The 17,500-nt window shown below is 38.6% G+C and overlaps 1 protein-coding gene across 1 annotated transcript in view; it reads right to left on the reverse strand.

Moving 5' to 3' along the window:
- iqgap1 (IQ motif containing GTPase activating protein 1) overlaps nt 1-17,500 on the reverse strand; it is a 52,616-nt gene that overhangs the window by 10,254 nt on the left and 24,862 nt on the right. The window contains exons 8-24 of the mRNA XM_077587398.1: nt 17,484-17,500; nt 14,795-14,882; nt 14,561-14,718; nt 14,397-14,481; nt 13,763-13,926; nt 12,649-12,809; nt 12,427-12,551; nt 10,946-11,109; nt 6,325-6,415; nt 6,059-6,226; nt 5,810-5,952; nt 5,561-5,731; nt 5,243-5,326; nt 5,086-5,157; nt 2,872-2,941; nt 2,426-2,790; nt 727-890 (exon numbers count right to left, since the gene is read on the reverse strand). The exon at nt 17,484-17,500 is cut by the window's right edge and continues 162 nt beyond it. Of these exons, the coding sequence (XP_077443524.1) occupies nt 727-890; nt 2,426-2,790; nt 2,872-2,941; nt 5,086-5,157; nt 5,243-5,326; nt 5,561-5,731; nt 5,810-5,952; nt 6,059-6,226; nt 6,325-6,415; nt 10,946-11,109; nt 12,427-12,551; nt 12,649-12,809; nt 13,763-13,926; nt 14,397-14,481; nt 14,561-14,718; nt 14,795-14,882; nt 17,484-17,500 (2,290 nt within the window). The remainder of the gene's footprint in view (nt 1-726; nt 891-2,425; nt 2,791-2,871; nt 2,942-5,085; nt 5,158-5,242; nt 5,327-5,560; nt 5,732-5,809; nt 5,953-6,058; nt 6,227-6,324; nt 6,416-10,945; nt 11,110-12,426; nt 12,552-12,648; nt 12,810-13,762; nt 13,927-14,396; nt 14,482-14,560; nt 14,719-14,794; nt 14,883-17,483) is intronic.

Below are 17,500 nucleotides of genomic sequence, written 5' to 3' on the forward strand. Positions count from 1 at the left end.
ACATACACATATTTATATATATATATATATAAATCTTGTGTTTATTTGCATTAGCTTGAAAATTTTACGGTCTACTTGTTGGGTTTGCTTTAAGGCCAAGTGCTTCCGTGTATGATGAAACAAGGGTCTCAAATTAATTCCACAAAGGTTCACAGAGGGTGCAGGATTTCATTCCAATCGACACCTTTTCATTAATCTGGTATTTTAAGTGTAATCAGTTGGTTGTAGACGCATACTGCAAATAATTCCAAATCTTAAACAGCGCTTATTTATACTATTGATTTAAAGCCTTGATTAATGTCATTAATTTCATTTTAAAACAGAATTCTGAAAGTACCAAAAGAAAGTTTGAGTAGCATTGTCTTCATTGTACAACCCCAATTTGACTGAAGGTGGGACATTGAGCCTAAATTGCAAATCATTGTATTCTGCTTTGATCTATTGTCAAAACATAATTGGTTTGGATTTTATATGGCAACTGAATTCTGTTAAGAATTCCCTGAATTCAATTTAGTGTGTTGAACCAACCTACCATGTATATTTTTAAAAAAGTGGACGGAAACTGGAGCACCCAGAGAAAACCCACGCAAGCCTGGGGAGACCATGCAAACTCCACATAGGAGGACTGACCTGGGATTGAAACCAGGACCCCAGGACTGTGAGGGTGGTTACCCACCTACACCCACCTGTTTACTATAATTTTAGGATTCCTCATTAACTACTCACTTGATTTCCTCCTGCAGAGCAGTTTTAAAAAGCTTAAGCAACAGGTACTCCTCTCTCTGGTTTGAGGCATAATTATATAGGGTGAAGATTACAGAATCCATGAACTTGGTTGATTTATTCTGAGGCATCTGGAAGATCAGCTTGGCGAGATATGTGGGATTGGTCTGAAAACAGAAAGATGAGTTTGAATATTATTGGAGAATAGAGTGGGTACAAAATTATTCATGTCTTTTATTGTCTGTTTTTGTTATGTCAACAAAACGACCAATATTTTTCCCATCGTCAATGTGGCAAAAAAGCTGAACAAAAAGAAAAACTTGAAGAGTATGAGTAAAAATGCATCCATGGGAAACTTGTAAATTTGAACACATCATCTGCCAACATTTAAAGTGGTTCTGATTCGCCCAAAAAGATCTTAGTTATTGGCTAAGCATTGCATAAAGCTAAAGCTGCCGCCACTGTACTTGACCTCATGTATGATTTCCTTTTTAACATGAGTAGTGTTGTGTTTGTTCCAAATAAAACTTTTGACCAACCTTCATTTTGTCACATTATAAAACAATCTTTCAAACTCATACGAAAATGTGTTGTTGTCCAACGACACAAAGGCTGAACTTTTTAGCCATAATTCCAAATGTTAATGTTGGAACAAACAACACACCAACATACCCACAGTAGTGTGAGATGGTTATGCATTACTAAAGTTCGGGAAAGATTTGACTTTATTTATCTTGGTCTCAAGTCATCCCAAAAGCTAATACATTGACATACGAGTGCCCCGACATACGAGCAATTTGAGATACGAGTAAAATTTCGAGCGAATATTTACCTTGAGACACGTGACAAATTTTGATATGTGAGCATACAGAGAGGCTGCTTATGAGAACATAATCTTGCCGCAAATCCCTCGTTTAAATGTCTCTACGAGCACTGGGCGGAGCGTTGCATTTTTCAGTGTTTCCCCCCCGTTAAACAGTGCAGAATGACAGAGCTTGCTCGCTAATACGAGACGAGTATACTACTTCTCTTGGCAAGTGGTCGTGCGTTATCCTATTGTGAGGACATTTGTGCGCATCCTTTTCGGAATATTTTGAAGGGAAGACAAAAGCAAACAACTGTCCATAGGTTCCTTTTAAAAACTGCAGCAAAAATGTCAGGGTGGAGGCGGGGCAAATAGAGCCAACCCGGGAGAAGAAAGGTATATAAATTTAAAACAAAATTAGAATTAGGTTTCGTGTAAGTTTAGATGAAATTTATTTTTGAGTGTCTCTGTATCGTAATCCAAGTTCATTTAAATTTGTTTATGTTATGTTACAAGCGTGTTGCCGTGCAAAAAGTCTAGTTTAGTACTATTAAACATCATAACCACTAGTTATTTGTTAGTCTGTTAATTGATGGCGAATTAGAAAAATTTAAATGTTTTTCCATTCCAATATCCTGTTTTTGGTGTTTTTTTTTCAGGGGGTTGGAACGAATTAATTTTTTTTTTGTTCATTTCTATGGGAAACGTTGCTTTGAGGTACGAGTAAATAGACATACGAGCTCAGTCCCGGAACGCATTAAGCTCGTATCTCAAGGTACCACTGTATTTAAACATGGGTGTATGGGGCCAGGAAAGACAAAAACTGTAACCAACCCATCATTCTCAGGAAAATTTGCAATGCAATGACTTGAATTATGAGCCATACTATGACATTACCTGTAAAAGGTAAAAGAGGTTCTGGTAAGCTTCTAGTTTGACTCTCTTTTCCTTGCTTAGTGCCTTTAGACCACCTCTGTGTTTGTTCATCATCATCATGTCTGACAGCTGACCCTTGTTTTTCTTGGTCAGCTTCTTGCTGTGTGACACCACCTCCTGCAGGGTGATTTTGTTCTTCACCAGCAGACCAATCTTGATATCCATCAGATTCAGGTCGTTCTCCAGCTGCTGATTGGAGCGGATGTTGGTGATCACCTCCTCACGGAGGCGCATGAGCTCTAATTCTTCTTGGAAGTCCTGATCGCTGTGATCCAGCAGATGGACAAACTTCCTCAACACCGCCATTGGAGGATTTTCAGCATTAACTGTTTCAAGCAATTTCGAGAAATTAATTTTAAAATCAAAACAAAACCCAGCATTTCATAAAATCAGGATTTTTATCTTACTCAGCGTCTTGTAGTCATCCCGGGCTTTGTTGGCTCTAATGAAAGCCTGAATCTTCACCACATCTTTAATCTATGGTGAAAATATTAATCACAATACCGCTCAATAGACCTTGTCATTGACAACACACAATCCAATTACATAGGTAGGGCATATTAAACGAGACTCCACCCGAACCCCAAACGACCAGTAAATGTTATCTGGTGTAGCGGGAAGACATGTGACATAAGTAGGATGTGATCTGTTCATTAATTAATTCATTTTCTGAACCGTTTATCCTCAAAAGGGCCATGGGGGCGCTGGAGCCTATCCCAGCTGACTTTGGGCACTAGTCGGGGGAGGCCCTGAATTGGTGGCCAGCCAATTGCAGGGCGCAAGGAGAGGGACAACCATTCACGCTCACACTCATACCTAAGAACAATTTAGAGCAGGGGTAGGGAACCTATGGCTCGGGAGCCATATGTGGCTCTTTTGATGGGTGTATATGGCTCTCTGCTAACCTGTGTGGTAAAATATGGGAACCGCCGGTGAGAGACTAAAGTCCCGAACGCACCAAAGGGAACGTCACGCCGGCACTGTGGCGCCGAGACAATTTCTAGCGCCTTTTTAATCATAATTTTTCTTCATTATACTCTTCTGCATGCATACTCTCATTGATACTCATTGATTAGCAGTACAGTGAAAAAAAATTCTCAAAATAATTCAGAGACTTTTTTTTACTTTTTAAGTGGTGAAATGATTAATAAATGTACACATTTATATGTATTTTTACTTTTAAATTCTAAGTGTGGCTCTCAAGGAATAATGTTTGAAAATATGAATTGTTTATGGCTCTCTTTGTCAAAAAGGTTCCTGACCCCTGATTTAGAGTGTTCAACCAGCCTACAATGCATGTTTTTAGGAATGTGGAAGCAAATCGGAGTACCCAGAGAAAATCCACGCATGCCCGGAGAGGACATGCAAACTCCACACAGGAGGACTGACCTGGAATTGAACCCAGGACCCCAGAACTGTGAGGCGGACATGCAAACCAGTTAACCGCCGGGCCGCCCGGATGTCATTTAAACCATTAAATAAAAAATTAAAACTAGATACAGTACTGCAACAGTAGTTTGTCGTTATGAAATGATATACAGACGCTCCCCTACTTACGAACGAGTTAGGTTCCGAGCGATTGTTCATAAGTTGAATTTGTTTGTAAGTTGATTCAGTGCTATATTTTGTATTATAATTTATGTTTAAGGCCTATATAAGTATATTGAAGGTTTATATAAGTGCATTTGTATGTTTAAGGCTTGCATAAGTAACACGCATTGGTTTGTACTAAAAAAAACATTGAATAAAATGGAGAGAATATGTACAGTACTGTATAGAGAGAGAGAGAGAGAGAGAGAGAGAGAGATTTATGTATTAGAAACTGGCCGAAAGAAGCGATCTAACGACGATTGCACAGTTTTCTTCTTTTTTTCATCATAAATGATGAGGTAGCACTGTATGGCATCATTCAATTGATTTGCAAACTTTGTGCAACGTTCAATATTTGGGTCCTGCTGCTCGATCTTTCTGTTTATAAATGGTACTGACGGTCGAACGATTCAAGTTGTATGCCCGTGCAACGCTCACCACTCTCACGCGCATCAAGCTTCGTTATTATTGCCACTCGTTTCAAATGAAATGGCTTGCCTCTTCCTTGCACCTCCCTCACTAGAAGCCTTTCACTTTTCACCAACCATATTGAATAATGGCTGCACGAGATATTTCATGATAAAAATGAAAAAGGTTCTTTGCGCACTGGAGATACGTCACGCACTTACGCAACTTACGCAACTTAGGCAACTTAGGCAACTTACACAACTTACGCACTGCAACGAACTGGGCAGAGGAAGGTGGATGCTGGGTGAGCTGAGCGCTCACAGCGCCAGGCGTCGGTATTAGCGGCGGAAAGAAACACTACTCGGAAAAAGGCGCGCAATACAAAATCGAATTTACAACATTTTTCGACATAAACGCAATTTGCAGACATGTTCGTATGTACCGTTGTTCGTAAGTCGAATGTTTGTAAGTAGGGGAGCGTCTGTATTTCATTACATTGTTTTTTTACTGAGAATATTATTTGTACTAGATTATTTGTATAATAATCTTATATATTTGCTCTGCAAAAAAATGAATTAAAATTGAAAACAACCGCCCCCCCCCCACACACATATAATACTCACATGATCATTGAAGTACTTGAGGCGATCTGTGTACTTCTTACGAGCTTGATGCATTCGAACCATTGATTGGATCTAAGAGACCAAACAACAAAACCTCAGTTATAAACTCTAGTTTTTGCTTCTGCGCTGGTGTTGCTGTGGAACAGCTTAACTTTACCTTTACAGCATCGCCACTGTGGTCTTCCAGATATTTCTTACGATCCTGGAATTCCTTCCTCTGTTTGTAGCCTTTCCAGTGAGCCTGGACAAAAATGATCAGTGAGCTAGTTCCATTACGGCTGAGTCATAAGGCAACAAAATGACATAACATCATTAGCATTTTTTTGTATTGAATTTTGGCAGTATTTATTGCAAGACATGACGATATAGATTGTTTCTCCCTGAGACGTATAATTAATAAAATAATAGTGTTTTTGTTTTGGGTAATGTTATACAGTAATGTGAGTGTGCACATATTAAAAACCTTTGATCTTACCTGAATTTTTGTAACAGCTGGATCCTGTGATTTTAAGAAGTTCATCCGTTCCTTAAGGATTTTCCTTACAAGGTATCCACGGCAACGAGCTTGCAGTTTGGTAATGAGAGTTTCGTTTGCCAACCACAGCTGCTCTCGATTGTAAGCTGTGGTTACCCCTGACACTACAGACTAAAGGGGCATTTAAAAAAAAAAAAACATTTCTTCCAAACAGCTTGATTTATGCAATGCTGCATTCGCTCAACATACCTGAATGTCCTCCTTATTGAGCTGTGTGTTATTTTGTATGAACCCTTCTGGTTCCACCCAGGTACCCTCATTAGTATTCAGGTTGTAGTAGTAGTTGTGTCCACCCTTCACCCAGTGTTGTACCCACTCACTGCCGTTATCACCTGGATAATACAGTAGAATTTAAAGAAAGATGAATGTGACTTTGAGCAAGCTGTTAGACTAAGATGCAATCAACGCCATGTTATCAATATACAGTGATGTTCTCACCATCTTTTGTTTTCTGTTCTTTAGCTTTAGCCAGATCATCTTGGTAGGTCTGCCCACATTCAGGGGTGACTCCATATAGTCCTGCACCAGGGTGGCGCAGAGCTGTGACAGTCTGAGCTGTATCACCATTATCCACCGCCACATTGATGTCGTGGATAGACTGAGAGACTGTTGACATAAACAGAACATAAAGCAAACAACAGCATATTACTGCAAAGTTTCTTTTGACTTCCAAATGTGTGGAGCATAAAAAAATGTGTGCTTACACAACAATGCGTCCTTTGTGTCCTGGTTAGCTTTTAGAATAGCATCCTGGATCTCATCCAGCCAAAGCACAGCAGAAGGATCTTGTGTCTCCTGGATTGATATTGAAAATTATACTGAGTGTGCAAATGTGCTAAATTAACTGACTTTGTATCTCAGTTTCATACAACGTCCATTGGTTTTTTATTAACTCTTTATCGGGCGCTCATTTCACTCATTGGCTGCCATTGACAGAGCGAGGCTTCCAATCCATTTGAAAGGGTATGGCCTCCTAGTTAAATTAGACTGAAGCTTTAGGATACCTAAAGATATGAAGGTTCAGCACTGATGATCTCATTTAGATTTAGAACAACAACAAAAAAAGAGTTAAAAAAAAATATAAAACTTTTAGCCACAACTGCATGATCTTACTCCACACTATCAGATACAAATGCAAAACATGTGGGAAAAAACAGCAGTAGCTAATCTTACACCCTTACACCACAACAAAAGCTCAACCAATTAAGATAAGCAAAGAAAATTGACACATAATGCTGTATATGACACCTAGTTAAGAATAGCAATGAAGTCACACCAATACATAATACATTGTAGTAACCCTTTACTATATCCAGATGGCGCACCGTTTTACTATAAAAGCCCTCAGTCACAGCCACCTCATCCTGTTTCTGCGCTCACCCTTCATTTTGTGTTGCAAGGCGGAGAAGGGGAGGTGTGTGCACTTGACAAAGGGGCGGGTAAGTCAGACTGACACCTGATCTCAAAACTTCATGAAGGGGCAGGCAACATCTGTAGCAGAATGCCGCTCAACTCTAACAAGCTCAAGCTTTGCAGAGGTTACCGTTTAACCTGATTAGTGTTTGCATATTTCCGGTAGTTTTTTTAAGCAAAATTCGCAGGAGTTGAGTAATGACTGCAGGAGACATTCAATAAGGGCGTGGTGCCTGAGCAGTGAGGGGATTGGCGCAATAACTCTACTGTGGAATATTAAAGAGTACCAACATGTCAGTCAACTAAAGAGGCAGTGAACATTGCAAGGGCTGAAAATATTTTTCATGAATTTACTACCTTCATGATCTTTTCTTCCTTGGAAGCCAGAAGCTGTTTTCTGGTTTTTTTTTTCAGTTAGGTTTGTAAATCATAATAAATCTGGGGACAAACCCATTTCAAATAAGCACAGAGAAAAGCCTCTAAGGCTCAAACTCAGTGACCAATCTGTGACAGAACTATATCAATTTAAAGAAAATCACTAACTTTATTGAGTTGTTAGTCATCTGAGTAGGGAGGAACATAACTTCCTGCTGTTTATCGAGGCTCAACCAACATTCAATCACACTTTCTGTCTCTTTAACGGTTTTCATACAACAGAGGTGTTGAGGAAAAACCGCATGTTGTTTCATCTCATCTAACCTCATTTCACCAACCTAGCAACAGTTTGATTGTAGCTTTGATTCACCATGCAATCTCCAATCTAACAATACACGCTTTGACTGTGCCAACGTTATTTTTATGATCAGGTTACTACCTCAAAAAAAATAGCCCTAGGCCAATGAGTCCAGCCAATCAAAAGTAGTTTCCAACTTTCTGTCCCTTTATGGAAGTAAGGTTATAAAAGCATGTGCTTGTATTTCCTGTAAAAAAGGCATGCAAATAGTAGTTCCTTTTCAATGTCTTTGTTGTCTTTGTCAAGCATCCCTATTTCAGTTTGTGTGTTTGTGTGAACACTGGTGTTTATATTTGGCAGACGACTGGGCTTAATCCATGGATATAGCCCTAATAAATAACTTCACTACTATTATTTCCTTATTTTTTATAGGGAGGAGGAGTTGGAAACATACAAATTTAAGTAATTTAATGAAGTTAAGAGGGGATTTTTCAAAATAAAATCGAATTATACGTCATTTAAATGCTCAGAGATGGTAAACAAGTTCATAACTACTTGGGTGAACAATTTCTCATCAGTGTCGGAGAACCAAACCAAATATAGTGTGCATATGCAAAACCAAAACACACAAGGGTTGTGAGTCAGAGCTGTTTTTGGACGGCTATCAAAGATTGCACTAATACACCCCAAGCGAGGTATCTTGTGAAATACGTGTTAAGGAAGTGATGGGACTTGAGAAGAGATGACCACAGCATGACATCATCGGCTTGCATGAGTCATGTGCTGCGCATAACGCTGAGTCAAATGGGGTTGTCTGCATCATGTGTCTGTAAATTCTGTGATCAACCGTTCACATACATCTATTTATTCCCCAGAATTATTCCTTTAGGTGGGTAACACAGCAGGTAGCACTAATGAGGCCTATTGTTTTGTGCAAGAGAAGTGTTACGTAGATACAGTCGTACCTCTACTTACAAAATGAATTGGTTCCAGAACTTTTTTCGTAACTTGAAAATTTCGTAAGTAGAGGTGTATTTTATATGTAAATTCTCTAATTCGTTCCACGGTCCTCACACAACTACCAACTAAACCCTTTAAAATTTGTCAATGTGTTCCAATTTTGTATGAAAAATGTGAGGAAACACACAAATTAGAGAAAATGATAAGGAAATTATTTATGAATGTCTTAAAATTGATATAATGGCCAAAAATCCCTGCACCACTGAAATAGTTCCCTGCGCGGCCGTTATATTGGGAGAGCCCTTTCTACTAGGGCCGAAAGCCGTCCACTTTGTAGTACTACATACATTTTACTTTTACGGGTACCCTATGTGTGTGTGTTTGTGTAAAAATATGTGCTGTGTTGCATTTATATGGTTTTTAATCGCTTAATAAGGGGAATTCCAATCATTAATAAGGGGAGCATTTAGCCAAGGTGGACAGGTATGTAAGAGAGAATCTTGAAACATGGATAGTGGTTGTTGTGAGACAGCCAATTGAATTGAATTGAATGCTTTTATTGTCATTATATGAGATAGAATGAAAGCGATAAGGGAGCCCAGTAGAGGGTAATGATGTTCTAAAGTGAGAATCAATGCATCCGAGACAATATTTTCTAAATAAAATAACGGATAAGGGAATGCATTTACTTTTGGGGGGATTTCGTAACTTGGATCTTTTTCATTACTCGAGTCACTCATTTCCATAAAAAAAATCGTAACCTGAAAATGTCGTACCTGGATGCATTCGTAAGTAGAGGTATGACTGTATAACCTTATTTTAATAGGTAGTTAGTTACTTATATATTTGCTTATTCTATTTATATATTTAGTTATTTCATCTTCTTCCATATACAGTTGTTCATTAGAGCTACTTTACGAGGTTCGAGTTAATAGAGATGTTTGTGAAAGCTGGTGAACTTCAAAGAATTATACCAATGAGCGCGGTCGAAGGTACCAGTTATATGAACATGAAGATGGACTCATTCATAACAAGATGGCTCATGGAGTAAATGATTCCCTTGCTATGGCGAGGGGATTATTTTAGACATTTTAGAAGGGAATGAAGCGGACAGAGTTTTAGGCAATGACTAATGTACACTAATTTACAAGTCTAATTCCTTCGCTTGTTTACATATTTGTGGCATGGCAAGTTAGTCAAGTAACTCAACTCCCTAAATTAATGCCACGTTCACTCATACACATACTATACTTACACATTTCAATATGCTTGCTATGCCCTGAGATTGGCTTGCATCCAATTCAGGCTGTGCATGGCCACTGCCCATTGTTGGCTGTGATAGGCGCCAGCAAACCCTTAACCCTTGTAAGGATAACGGGCAAGAGGAAAATGAATAAATCAATGAATATGCTCAGTTTTCAAGTATTTCTCACAGGTGTGGACTGTGTGGATTTTGATTTGCTTCCTGAAATTCCTCAATTCTGCGTCCTTTCGTTGCTACTCTGAACCGATCAGTGTTTCACGAGAGAAAGCTTGAAAATTCCAATTGTGTTAAATTATTTGATTTAACAGCAGCCAAGGACTGAGCAGTTGAACCCTAATTTCGCTTATGAATCCTCTTCAAATAATATTTTGGGAAAATTGTTTCTATATCAGGGCGGACGGGTGATTAAACCGTCAGCCTCAGTTCTGAGATCAAGGGTTCTATCTCAGGTCTGGACCTTCCTGTAAGGAGTTTGCATGGTCTTCCCCGGGCATGGCCGGGATTTTCTCTGGGTACTCCGATTTCTTCCCACATCCCAAAAACATGGTAGGCGGGTTGAACACTCTAGATTGCCCCTAAGTATGGGTGTGAATTGTTCTAATTCAGAGTGTCCCCTGACTTGTGCTGAAGTCATCTGGGATAGAATCAATGAAACCCCTCCCCCGGTTAATAAAATGAATGAATGAATGAATGAATATTTTTAGATTGTCCTTACAAGAATATACTTAGAGTTCATCTGAAGTCTGCCAGGTTTCACAACCATCTCCCTCTCTGAACTTTTACTTCATATACTGTATGATATCATCTTGTTATTAAAGTTTGAGTTTTGCAACTCGGTATGTATTAGATTATCACAGATTTTCAGGCAGTGCATATTTACTTGTGTACCTTATGTCTGGCTAGAAAATAAATAATTGTCGCACATGATTTGTATTCATTTTTGTGTTTGTTTACAATGTGAATGAAAATATTTCTCTTTCAGTGTTCAGTAAATTTGTGTTCATGGTCAACTTACATGAGCTTTCTCCCTGCGGGCCTCTAGCAGTTTATCATGGTAGTGCTGAGCCACAAATGGGTCTACATCTGTAAGCTTCGCAGAAGGGTTCTGCAGCGCGGCCAGGGTCTTCATTTGATCCCCTTCATCCAAGGCTTCATTGATCAGTCCAATAGCTGCAATTCCTGTAAATGCAGTTATTTTCCATTTATACGTTAAGATAATGAACCATAATCTAGGATAAATACATTGTACAGTGTAGATACTGCAGGTAACTGTACAGTAAGTCTGTACACAGTATTAGAGCAAGTGTGGGAAAATAATTCCACAAAGGGCCGCAGTGGGTGTAGGTTTTCGAACCCATCAGAGGAAACCTTTCCACCAATATGGTATGTTAGATATGCAATCAGTGGATTGCAGTCAGGTGCTTCTTGTTTTAGCAGAAATATAATTGGTTAAACTGTCTGTGTTGGATCGGTTGGAACAAAAAACTGCACACACAGCGGCCCTCGAGGACCGGATTGCCCACCCCTGTATTAGAGGATACGAGATAAGACCGTATTGGCCCGAATATAAGACGGTGTTTTTTGCATTTAAATAAGACTGAAAAGTGTCAGTCGTCTTAAATTCGGGGTCTAGACATTATACCCATTCACAACGCTAGATGGCGCCACATATGTTTAAAGTGAATGCTGAATACTTTGATGGTTAATGCAGTTATTGCAATTTTGTTAGTTTATCACAGTAGATTGGTTAATTTACAATTAAAAAAACAGAAGCCATTCATTTACAAATTTGATTGCACTTCTGTTTACATATTTAAAAGTTCAGATATTAAGATGTCGTAGACAGTTTTCACATGATTTGAATGAGGCAACTAACATGCTTTTGTAATGTTTTGTTGGGGTTTTTAGTGATAGTGTGCGTCTTTTCCCTTGTGTGCTGTCCGGGTGATTGTGTGCTTTTCGCTTCTTGTGTCCCTCCTGGTTTCCCTTTCCTGTTGTGGCCAGCTGTGCGTAGTTTGTGATTGGACACTGTCCGTGTATTTAAGCTCAAGTCCCTTGTTGCATCGTGTGGGAGTATTACCTTGTGTCTAGTATTTTCGTGTGGTCTCTGTTCACGTAAGTCATGTTTTTGCCTCTTCGTCGGTAAGCGTTCTTCCCCATGTATTTGTCACTTTTGCACAACCATTTTTGTCATTAAAACCCTAAATTGTGCTCCAGCACCTCCTTCGGTTTTTCTGCCTCCCACATCCTGGGTTCTGTCTCGCCATGCACCCGAGGCGATCATGACAGCTTTTTCTCTCGAATATATTGTTATAATCATTTGTTTCAGATGTAGTCTAATTATTTTCTGTATGAAAATTGAATTTGATGTTCAAAAAGTCAAGATAAACAGGTTTGTCTTGTATTCGGGCCAATACGGTAATCACGTGCATCGGTTTAGACTTGATTTGAAAATGATGTCTAGGTTTTGATTGGTGTGAAGAGTGTGTCCCTTACGTTCATGCTCCTCTTGCACAGACATATTGACCTGATCAATACAGGCTTGTATGTCATTCCACGTGAGATAATCACAGCCCTCCTCTCTGGCTGCTGACTTAAGACGAATCAACTCATCCATGTACCTGAGGCACAATGGAAAAAATATTATATTGACAAGCTATCTGATAATACAACTGTATTATAGCTTTTATAAAATTGATATCAATGGTAGGTACAAACCTTTGTGCGTATTCAGGCTCCACGTTACTAAGCCCTGTGATGGAACTAGACAGTTGTCTCCATAGAGTGTCTCGGTCTCCAACGTCAATGGCCTCATTCATCAAAACTACCGATGACAACATCTCAACTGCCACAAGAAGTTCTGGATGGGATAGGGAGCACTGTAGAATAGACAACCGGAATTTACTGCACTGTTTATATGTCAACCGAGGGGTAAGATGAAATTTCAATCACACGTAAATAAAACTAAAATATATAAAACTATAATAACTATATAAAACTATAAAAATAAAACTTTTTGAACCTGCAAAATAAAGTCTGATATTTCAAGCATTTATCATTTTAAACTACCATTAGGTAAAATAAGCATCTAATCTTAGTCAACCCAGTTGTTGGTGAGGGAGGCATGGAGATTTATAGAAGTTTTTCAACTGCTTCGACACAGCAATGAGAAAGGTTTCTAATTGATTTGCTAATGCTATCCATCTATTTTATCCTCCTGACTACCAGTAGTTCAAATTTGTCCTCTGTAGAGAAGATTTGTAAACCTAAATATCTCCCACCCAGTGCATTGCATTAATTCCTTTTGTGCTTTATCGAGGACATTCAGAGCTTTCCAATGATACAAAATTTCTTTTGCAGTATTCCAATTACTTCACTTAGATTGGGGAATTTCAGAATAAATGTGATAGGACAACATTTTTTTCCTGGTAGTCAGAAGGATATAGAAAGCTTGTTTCATGAGTTGCAGGTGGACAATTTGACAGGGTAATCTGTACAAGAAGCAGTTCCAGGGCATACATTGAAAACCAACCTTTTACACTCACATTAATATTTATTGAGAATTGTCTGTCCGCAATTATGGGGCATGTATATTTTGGCAAACTTTACTTGGATAGGTAGGAAATTATAATTATATGTTTACGTTAAGGATGTGTGTACGGTATCAAAGATTGGAATGGTGTTACATTTTTATTGTAAACAGATCAACTAGGAGACCATGATAAATACTATATAAAATGACATGGAATAGGTGTCAATAGGTTCTTTAGGCCAATTGCTACTGTGAACCTTGGTTTTACTGTGTGTTATTGCAACATTTCATTGTATATACCTCTGGGCTTTGCTGCTGCAAGCTGGCCAACTCTCGCTGGTAAAGATTTGCAGCACTGGGATAGACTTCAGGAAGTTGAGCGTCAGGGTTCATCAACTCCTTTACGGTGTTCTCTGCTACTCCTTCCCGAATGGCAAAGTTGATACGTTCCACTGCTTTCAACACTACCAACGAAAACAGTCAATTAAAATGAAAGAGTTCTTATAAAGAGCCTTTTCTTAAGTCTACATTTTCCAGTTTATATATAGGTAAAGACACCATGCTACCAGAAACATTTTCAGGGATAATGCAAACATATTCTGGAAAAGAATTTGGAAAAAATCTTGTCATATTAGTTGGTTCAGCCAGGCCATCCAAATAAAGTGTTTTAAAGTAAATCTCATTGTGTTCTCCACAGCTCTTATTTTGCTCGGAGCAGTAGGGTAGAACCACGTAGGAATTTTATTGGAAATATGGTGATCTTGCAATATCTTGAAGGAACTATAGCGTGGTAACCCTTGAATGGATACCACACTGTAATACTGCTTTTACTAAAATCTCACTTACAATTCCATACAAATGGGTCGCATGTTAAAAATGTTGTGTGTCAAAAGAAGATTCAAGTTGATTTAGACTTATGATTGGGTGTACATACTTTTTAAGTAGCTTTCTGCTAAGTCATTAGCCAGATCGACGCCAGCCTGCAGCTCATCCTTAGTTAGTGCTACACTTGGAGCTGCCTAATAAGAAAATACTTGAATAAGATTACATCAGCAATACAGAAACAAAACAATTCTGCAGTTTCCACATGCATCCTACCAGTTCTTTGTTCTCTCTGTCAGCCTGGAGTTGTTTCAAGTACCAGCCTTTGTTCTGGGCCAGCAGGTTCTGAATGCCCATGGCCTTCAATACCTCGTATAATTTATCTGCATCCCCGCTATGCAATGACTGTTCAGCAGCACTTAACGCTTTATTCACTGTTGGGCAAAACACAATGACACTTCACGATACATCCAAACAAAAACCATGGATGCGTTCAGATTGACTAATTACCATTGACGTTGTTAACATTGCCCTGGATTTCAGCCTGGGTGAGAAGCTCGTCATAAATATCTCTCTCAGCGGCAACATTTTCCATTTGCTGTTTGACCCAAAAAATAAAATAAATAATAATTCATTCTTAATTAACTTCTCTGCCCTAAATTCAGTATATATACAGTTTAGCATGGAGGTACACAAAAGCAGATATGAACAGAACTACAGCACCCAAAAGGAAGTATAATTGGTAGTGCACAGAGAATGCAAAAAATACAGTAAATGTAAACCTAGCATGGTTTTGTATCACAGCAAACTACAAAATACAACACCTGCATCTTGAAGTGAGTTTTTTTAATATGAGACCCACTTCAATCTGTATCAAAATACAAACCTTTATTTTGTCTCCCTATATTTTGTAATACCCCAAAACACATTCTTCACAAAAGCATTTTCCTATTCGTAACATTTCCTCGTTGTACTTTAAATGCCAAATCTCTAAATATGAGCTTACGTACCATGTCAACAACTTATTTGAATATACAGCCGTACCTCTACTTGTGAAATTAATTGATTCCAAGACTTTTTTCGTAACTTGAAAATTTCGTAAGTAGGTGTACTTTATATGTAAATTCTCTCATTCGTTCCACGGTGCTAACACAACTACCAACTAAGCTCTTTAAAATTGGTCAAAGTGTCCCAATTTTGTATGGAAGATGTGAGGAAACACACAAAAATGAGAGAAAATTATAAGGAAATTATTTATGAATGTATTAAAATTAAAAAACATGAAAATGTGCCCTGCGCCACTGAAATATCTCCCTCCGTGGCCATGATAGATGTAATACCCGTGTTTTTCCACCAGATGGCGGCCAGGCCCGTTCTACCAGGGCCGAAAGCCGTCCACTTTGTAGTACATTTTAAACTTTTACGTGTGCCCCGTGAGTGTGTGTGAAAATATGTGCCACGTTGCATTTGTAGTTTTTAATCGCTTAATAAGGGAAATTCAAAATAAAATAACGAATTTGGAGATGCATTTCTTTTGGGGGATTTTGTAACTTGGATCTTGTTCGTAACTTGAGTCACCCAGTTGCATATGAAAAAAATTGTGGCCTGAAACTTTCGTAGGAATTCGTAAGTAGAGGTACAACTGTAAACAAAACATAGGCAGACATAATTTCAAGATATATAGTCTAATCATGGGTTCTTGAACATATTACATGATAAAACCTTAAAAGTACTTGGTACGACCATAGTGGGCAACATTAAACAAAGTAGTGTATTAATAATAATCAGACATAAGCTTTGTCATCATCATTGACTCGACAAAAAGCCTAATTGTCATCATACCCAGAAACTGCGAGGTTTGGGCCAAAATGTTCCCCAAAAAAGACAAAGGATTCAATATCTATTCCTTTATGCCACTGTTTAAACATTAACACAGTGCTGAGAAATATAGGGTTAAATGATAATGTACTTGAAGAAGGACTACCGCAATCATCCAATACTTTAAAGTGCTTCATGATCGAGATAAGGCAAAATGGGAAAGTGCTTTATTATCATAAACTGTAAAGAAAAAAACTGAACACTGCACAGATGATGTCACCCCGGCTCCAACGTGAAGCTTGCTTTAGAGCGGCGCCATGAAAAAGCCATGCTTTCCTCCAATTTCATGAAGCCCATACTTGGGAGTATTCGAGCGGTACACCTTCTTTACGTCACTTAATGGGCGGGAGCACTGAGGCGTCGGCTGCATAAAAATTCCAAAATATCCTGGAAATCCAAGTCCCCCGAACCTCCTCATTATTATTTATTTAGATTAGCAACTACTTAAAAATTGTGGTATTAAATAATTCAACCCCAATATATTACTCATGAATTATTTATGTCATCACACAGTCCAAATTCTAAGTTTGAACCAGGCTCAAAACAGTTTTTTAGATGGTAAAATTGGACAGTGAGTTGCGAGTGCCAATGTTAACTGCTCACTTCAATAACATGAGGCAGCCTACATCAAACACTTATGGGCCTTCATTTTTTAAGATGGGAAGTTGAGGCTCACTTATTATGCAAGTACCTGCCTCTTCGTTCTTCCCAATGCACACCAATAACAGGAGTACTGAAAATAAATGTCGGGAGGTTGCAACTTCCTAGTTTTTAACTGAACCGCATCAAGCATACAGTATATATATAATGCAGCACTGTTTAAAATTGTACAATGCTTTAGTACAGGGGTGGCGACCTCCGGTCCTCAAGAGCCCCTATCCAGTCTGTTTTCCACGTCTCCCTTCACCAACACACCTGAATCATCGGTATGAAGCTTCTGGACAACTTCCTGATGAGTTAATCATTTGATTCAGGTGTGGTACAGGAGGGAGATATGGAAAACAGACTGAAATGGGTGATCGTCAAGACAGGCTACACACAAAGAGAGGCAACCATTCACACTCACATTCACTACATCACTAAGTGGCACTTGATTCCACGCTGCCTGCATTGTAGTCTACTACACCACTGACTTGATTATGAAACCATAATATTCTAATTCATGTAGCTCAGCTGTTTTGTGGGATACTTCAGGCTATTTCACCATTAATTTTATATTTCATCTTAATTAGCCCTTTGGTTAGTTGAAAAAAAATCAGGCCGCCATTCATATAAGACATATGCACACTACTAAGAAAGTATCTATATGGTAAAGTCATACCCTTTTGCGTGAGTTGG

Source organism: Stigmatopora argus, chromosome 2 (assembly GCF_051989625.1).
Source record: "Stigmatopora argus isolate UIUO_Sarg chromosome 2, RoL_Sarg_1.0, whole genome shotgun sequence".
Classification (NCBI taxonomy): Eukaryota; Metazoa; Chordata; class Actinopteri; order Syngnathiformes; family Syngnathidae; genus Stigmatopora; species Stigmatopora argus.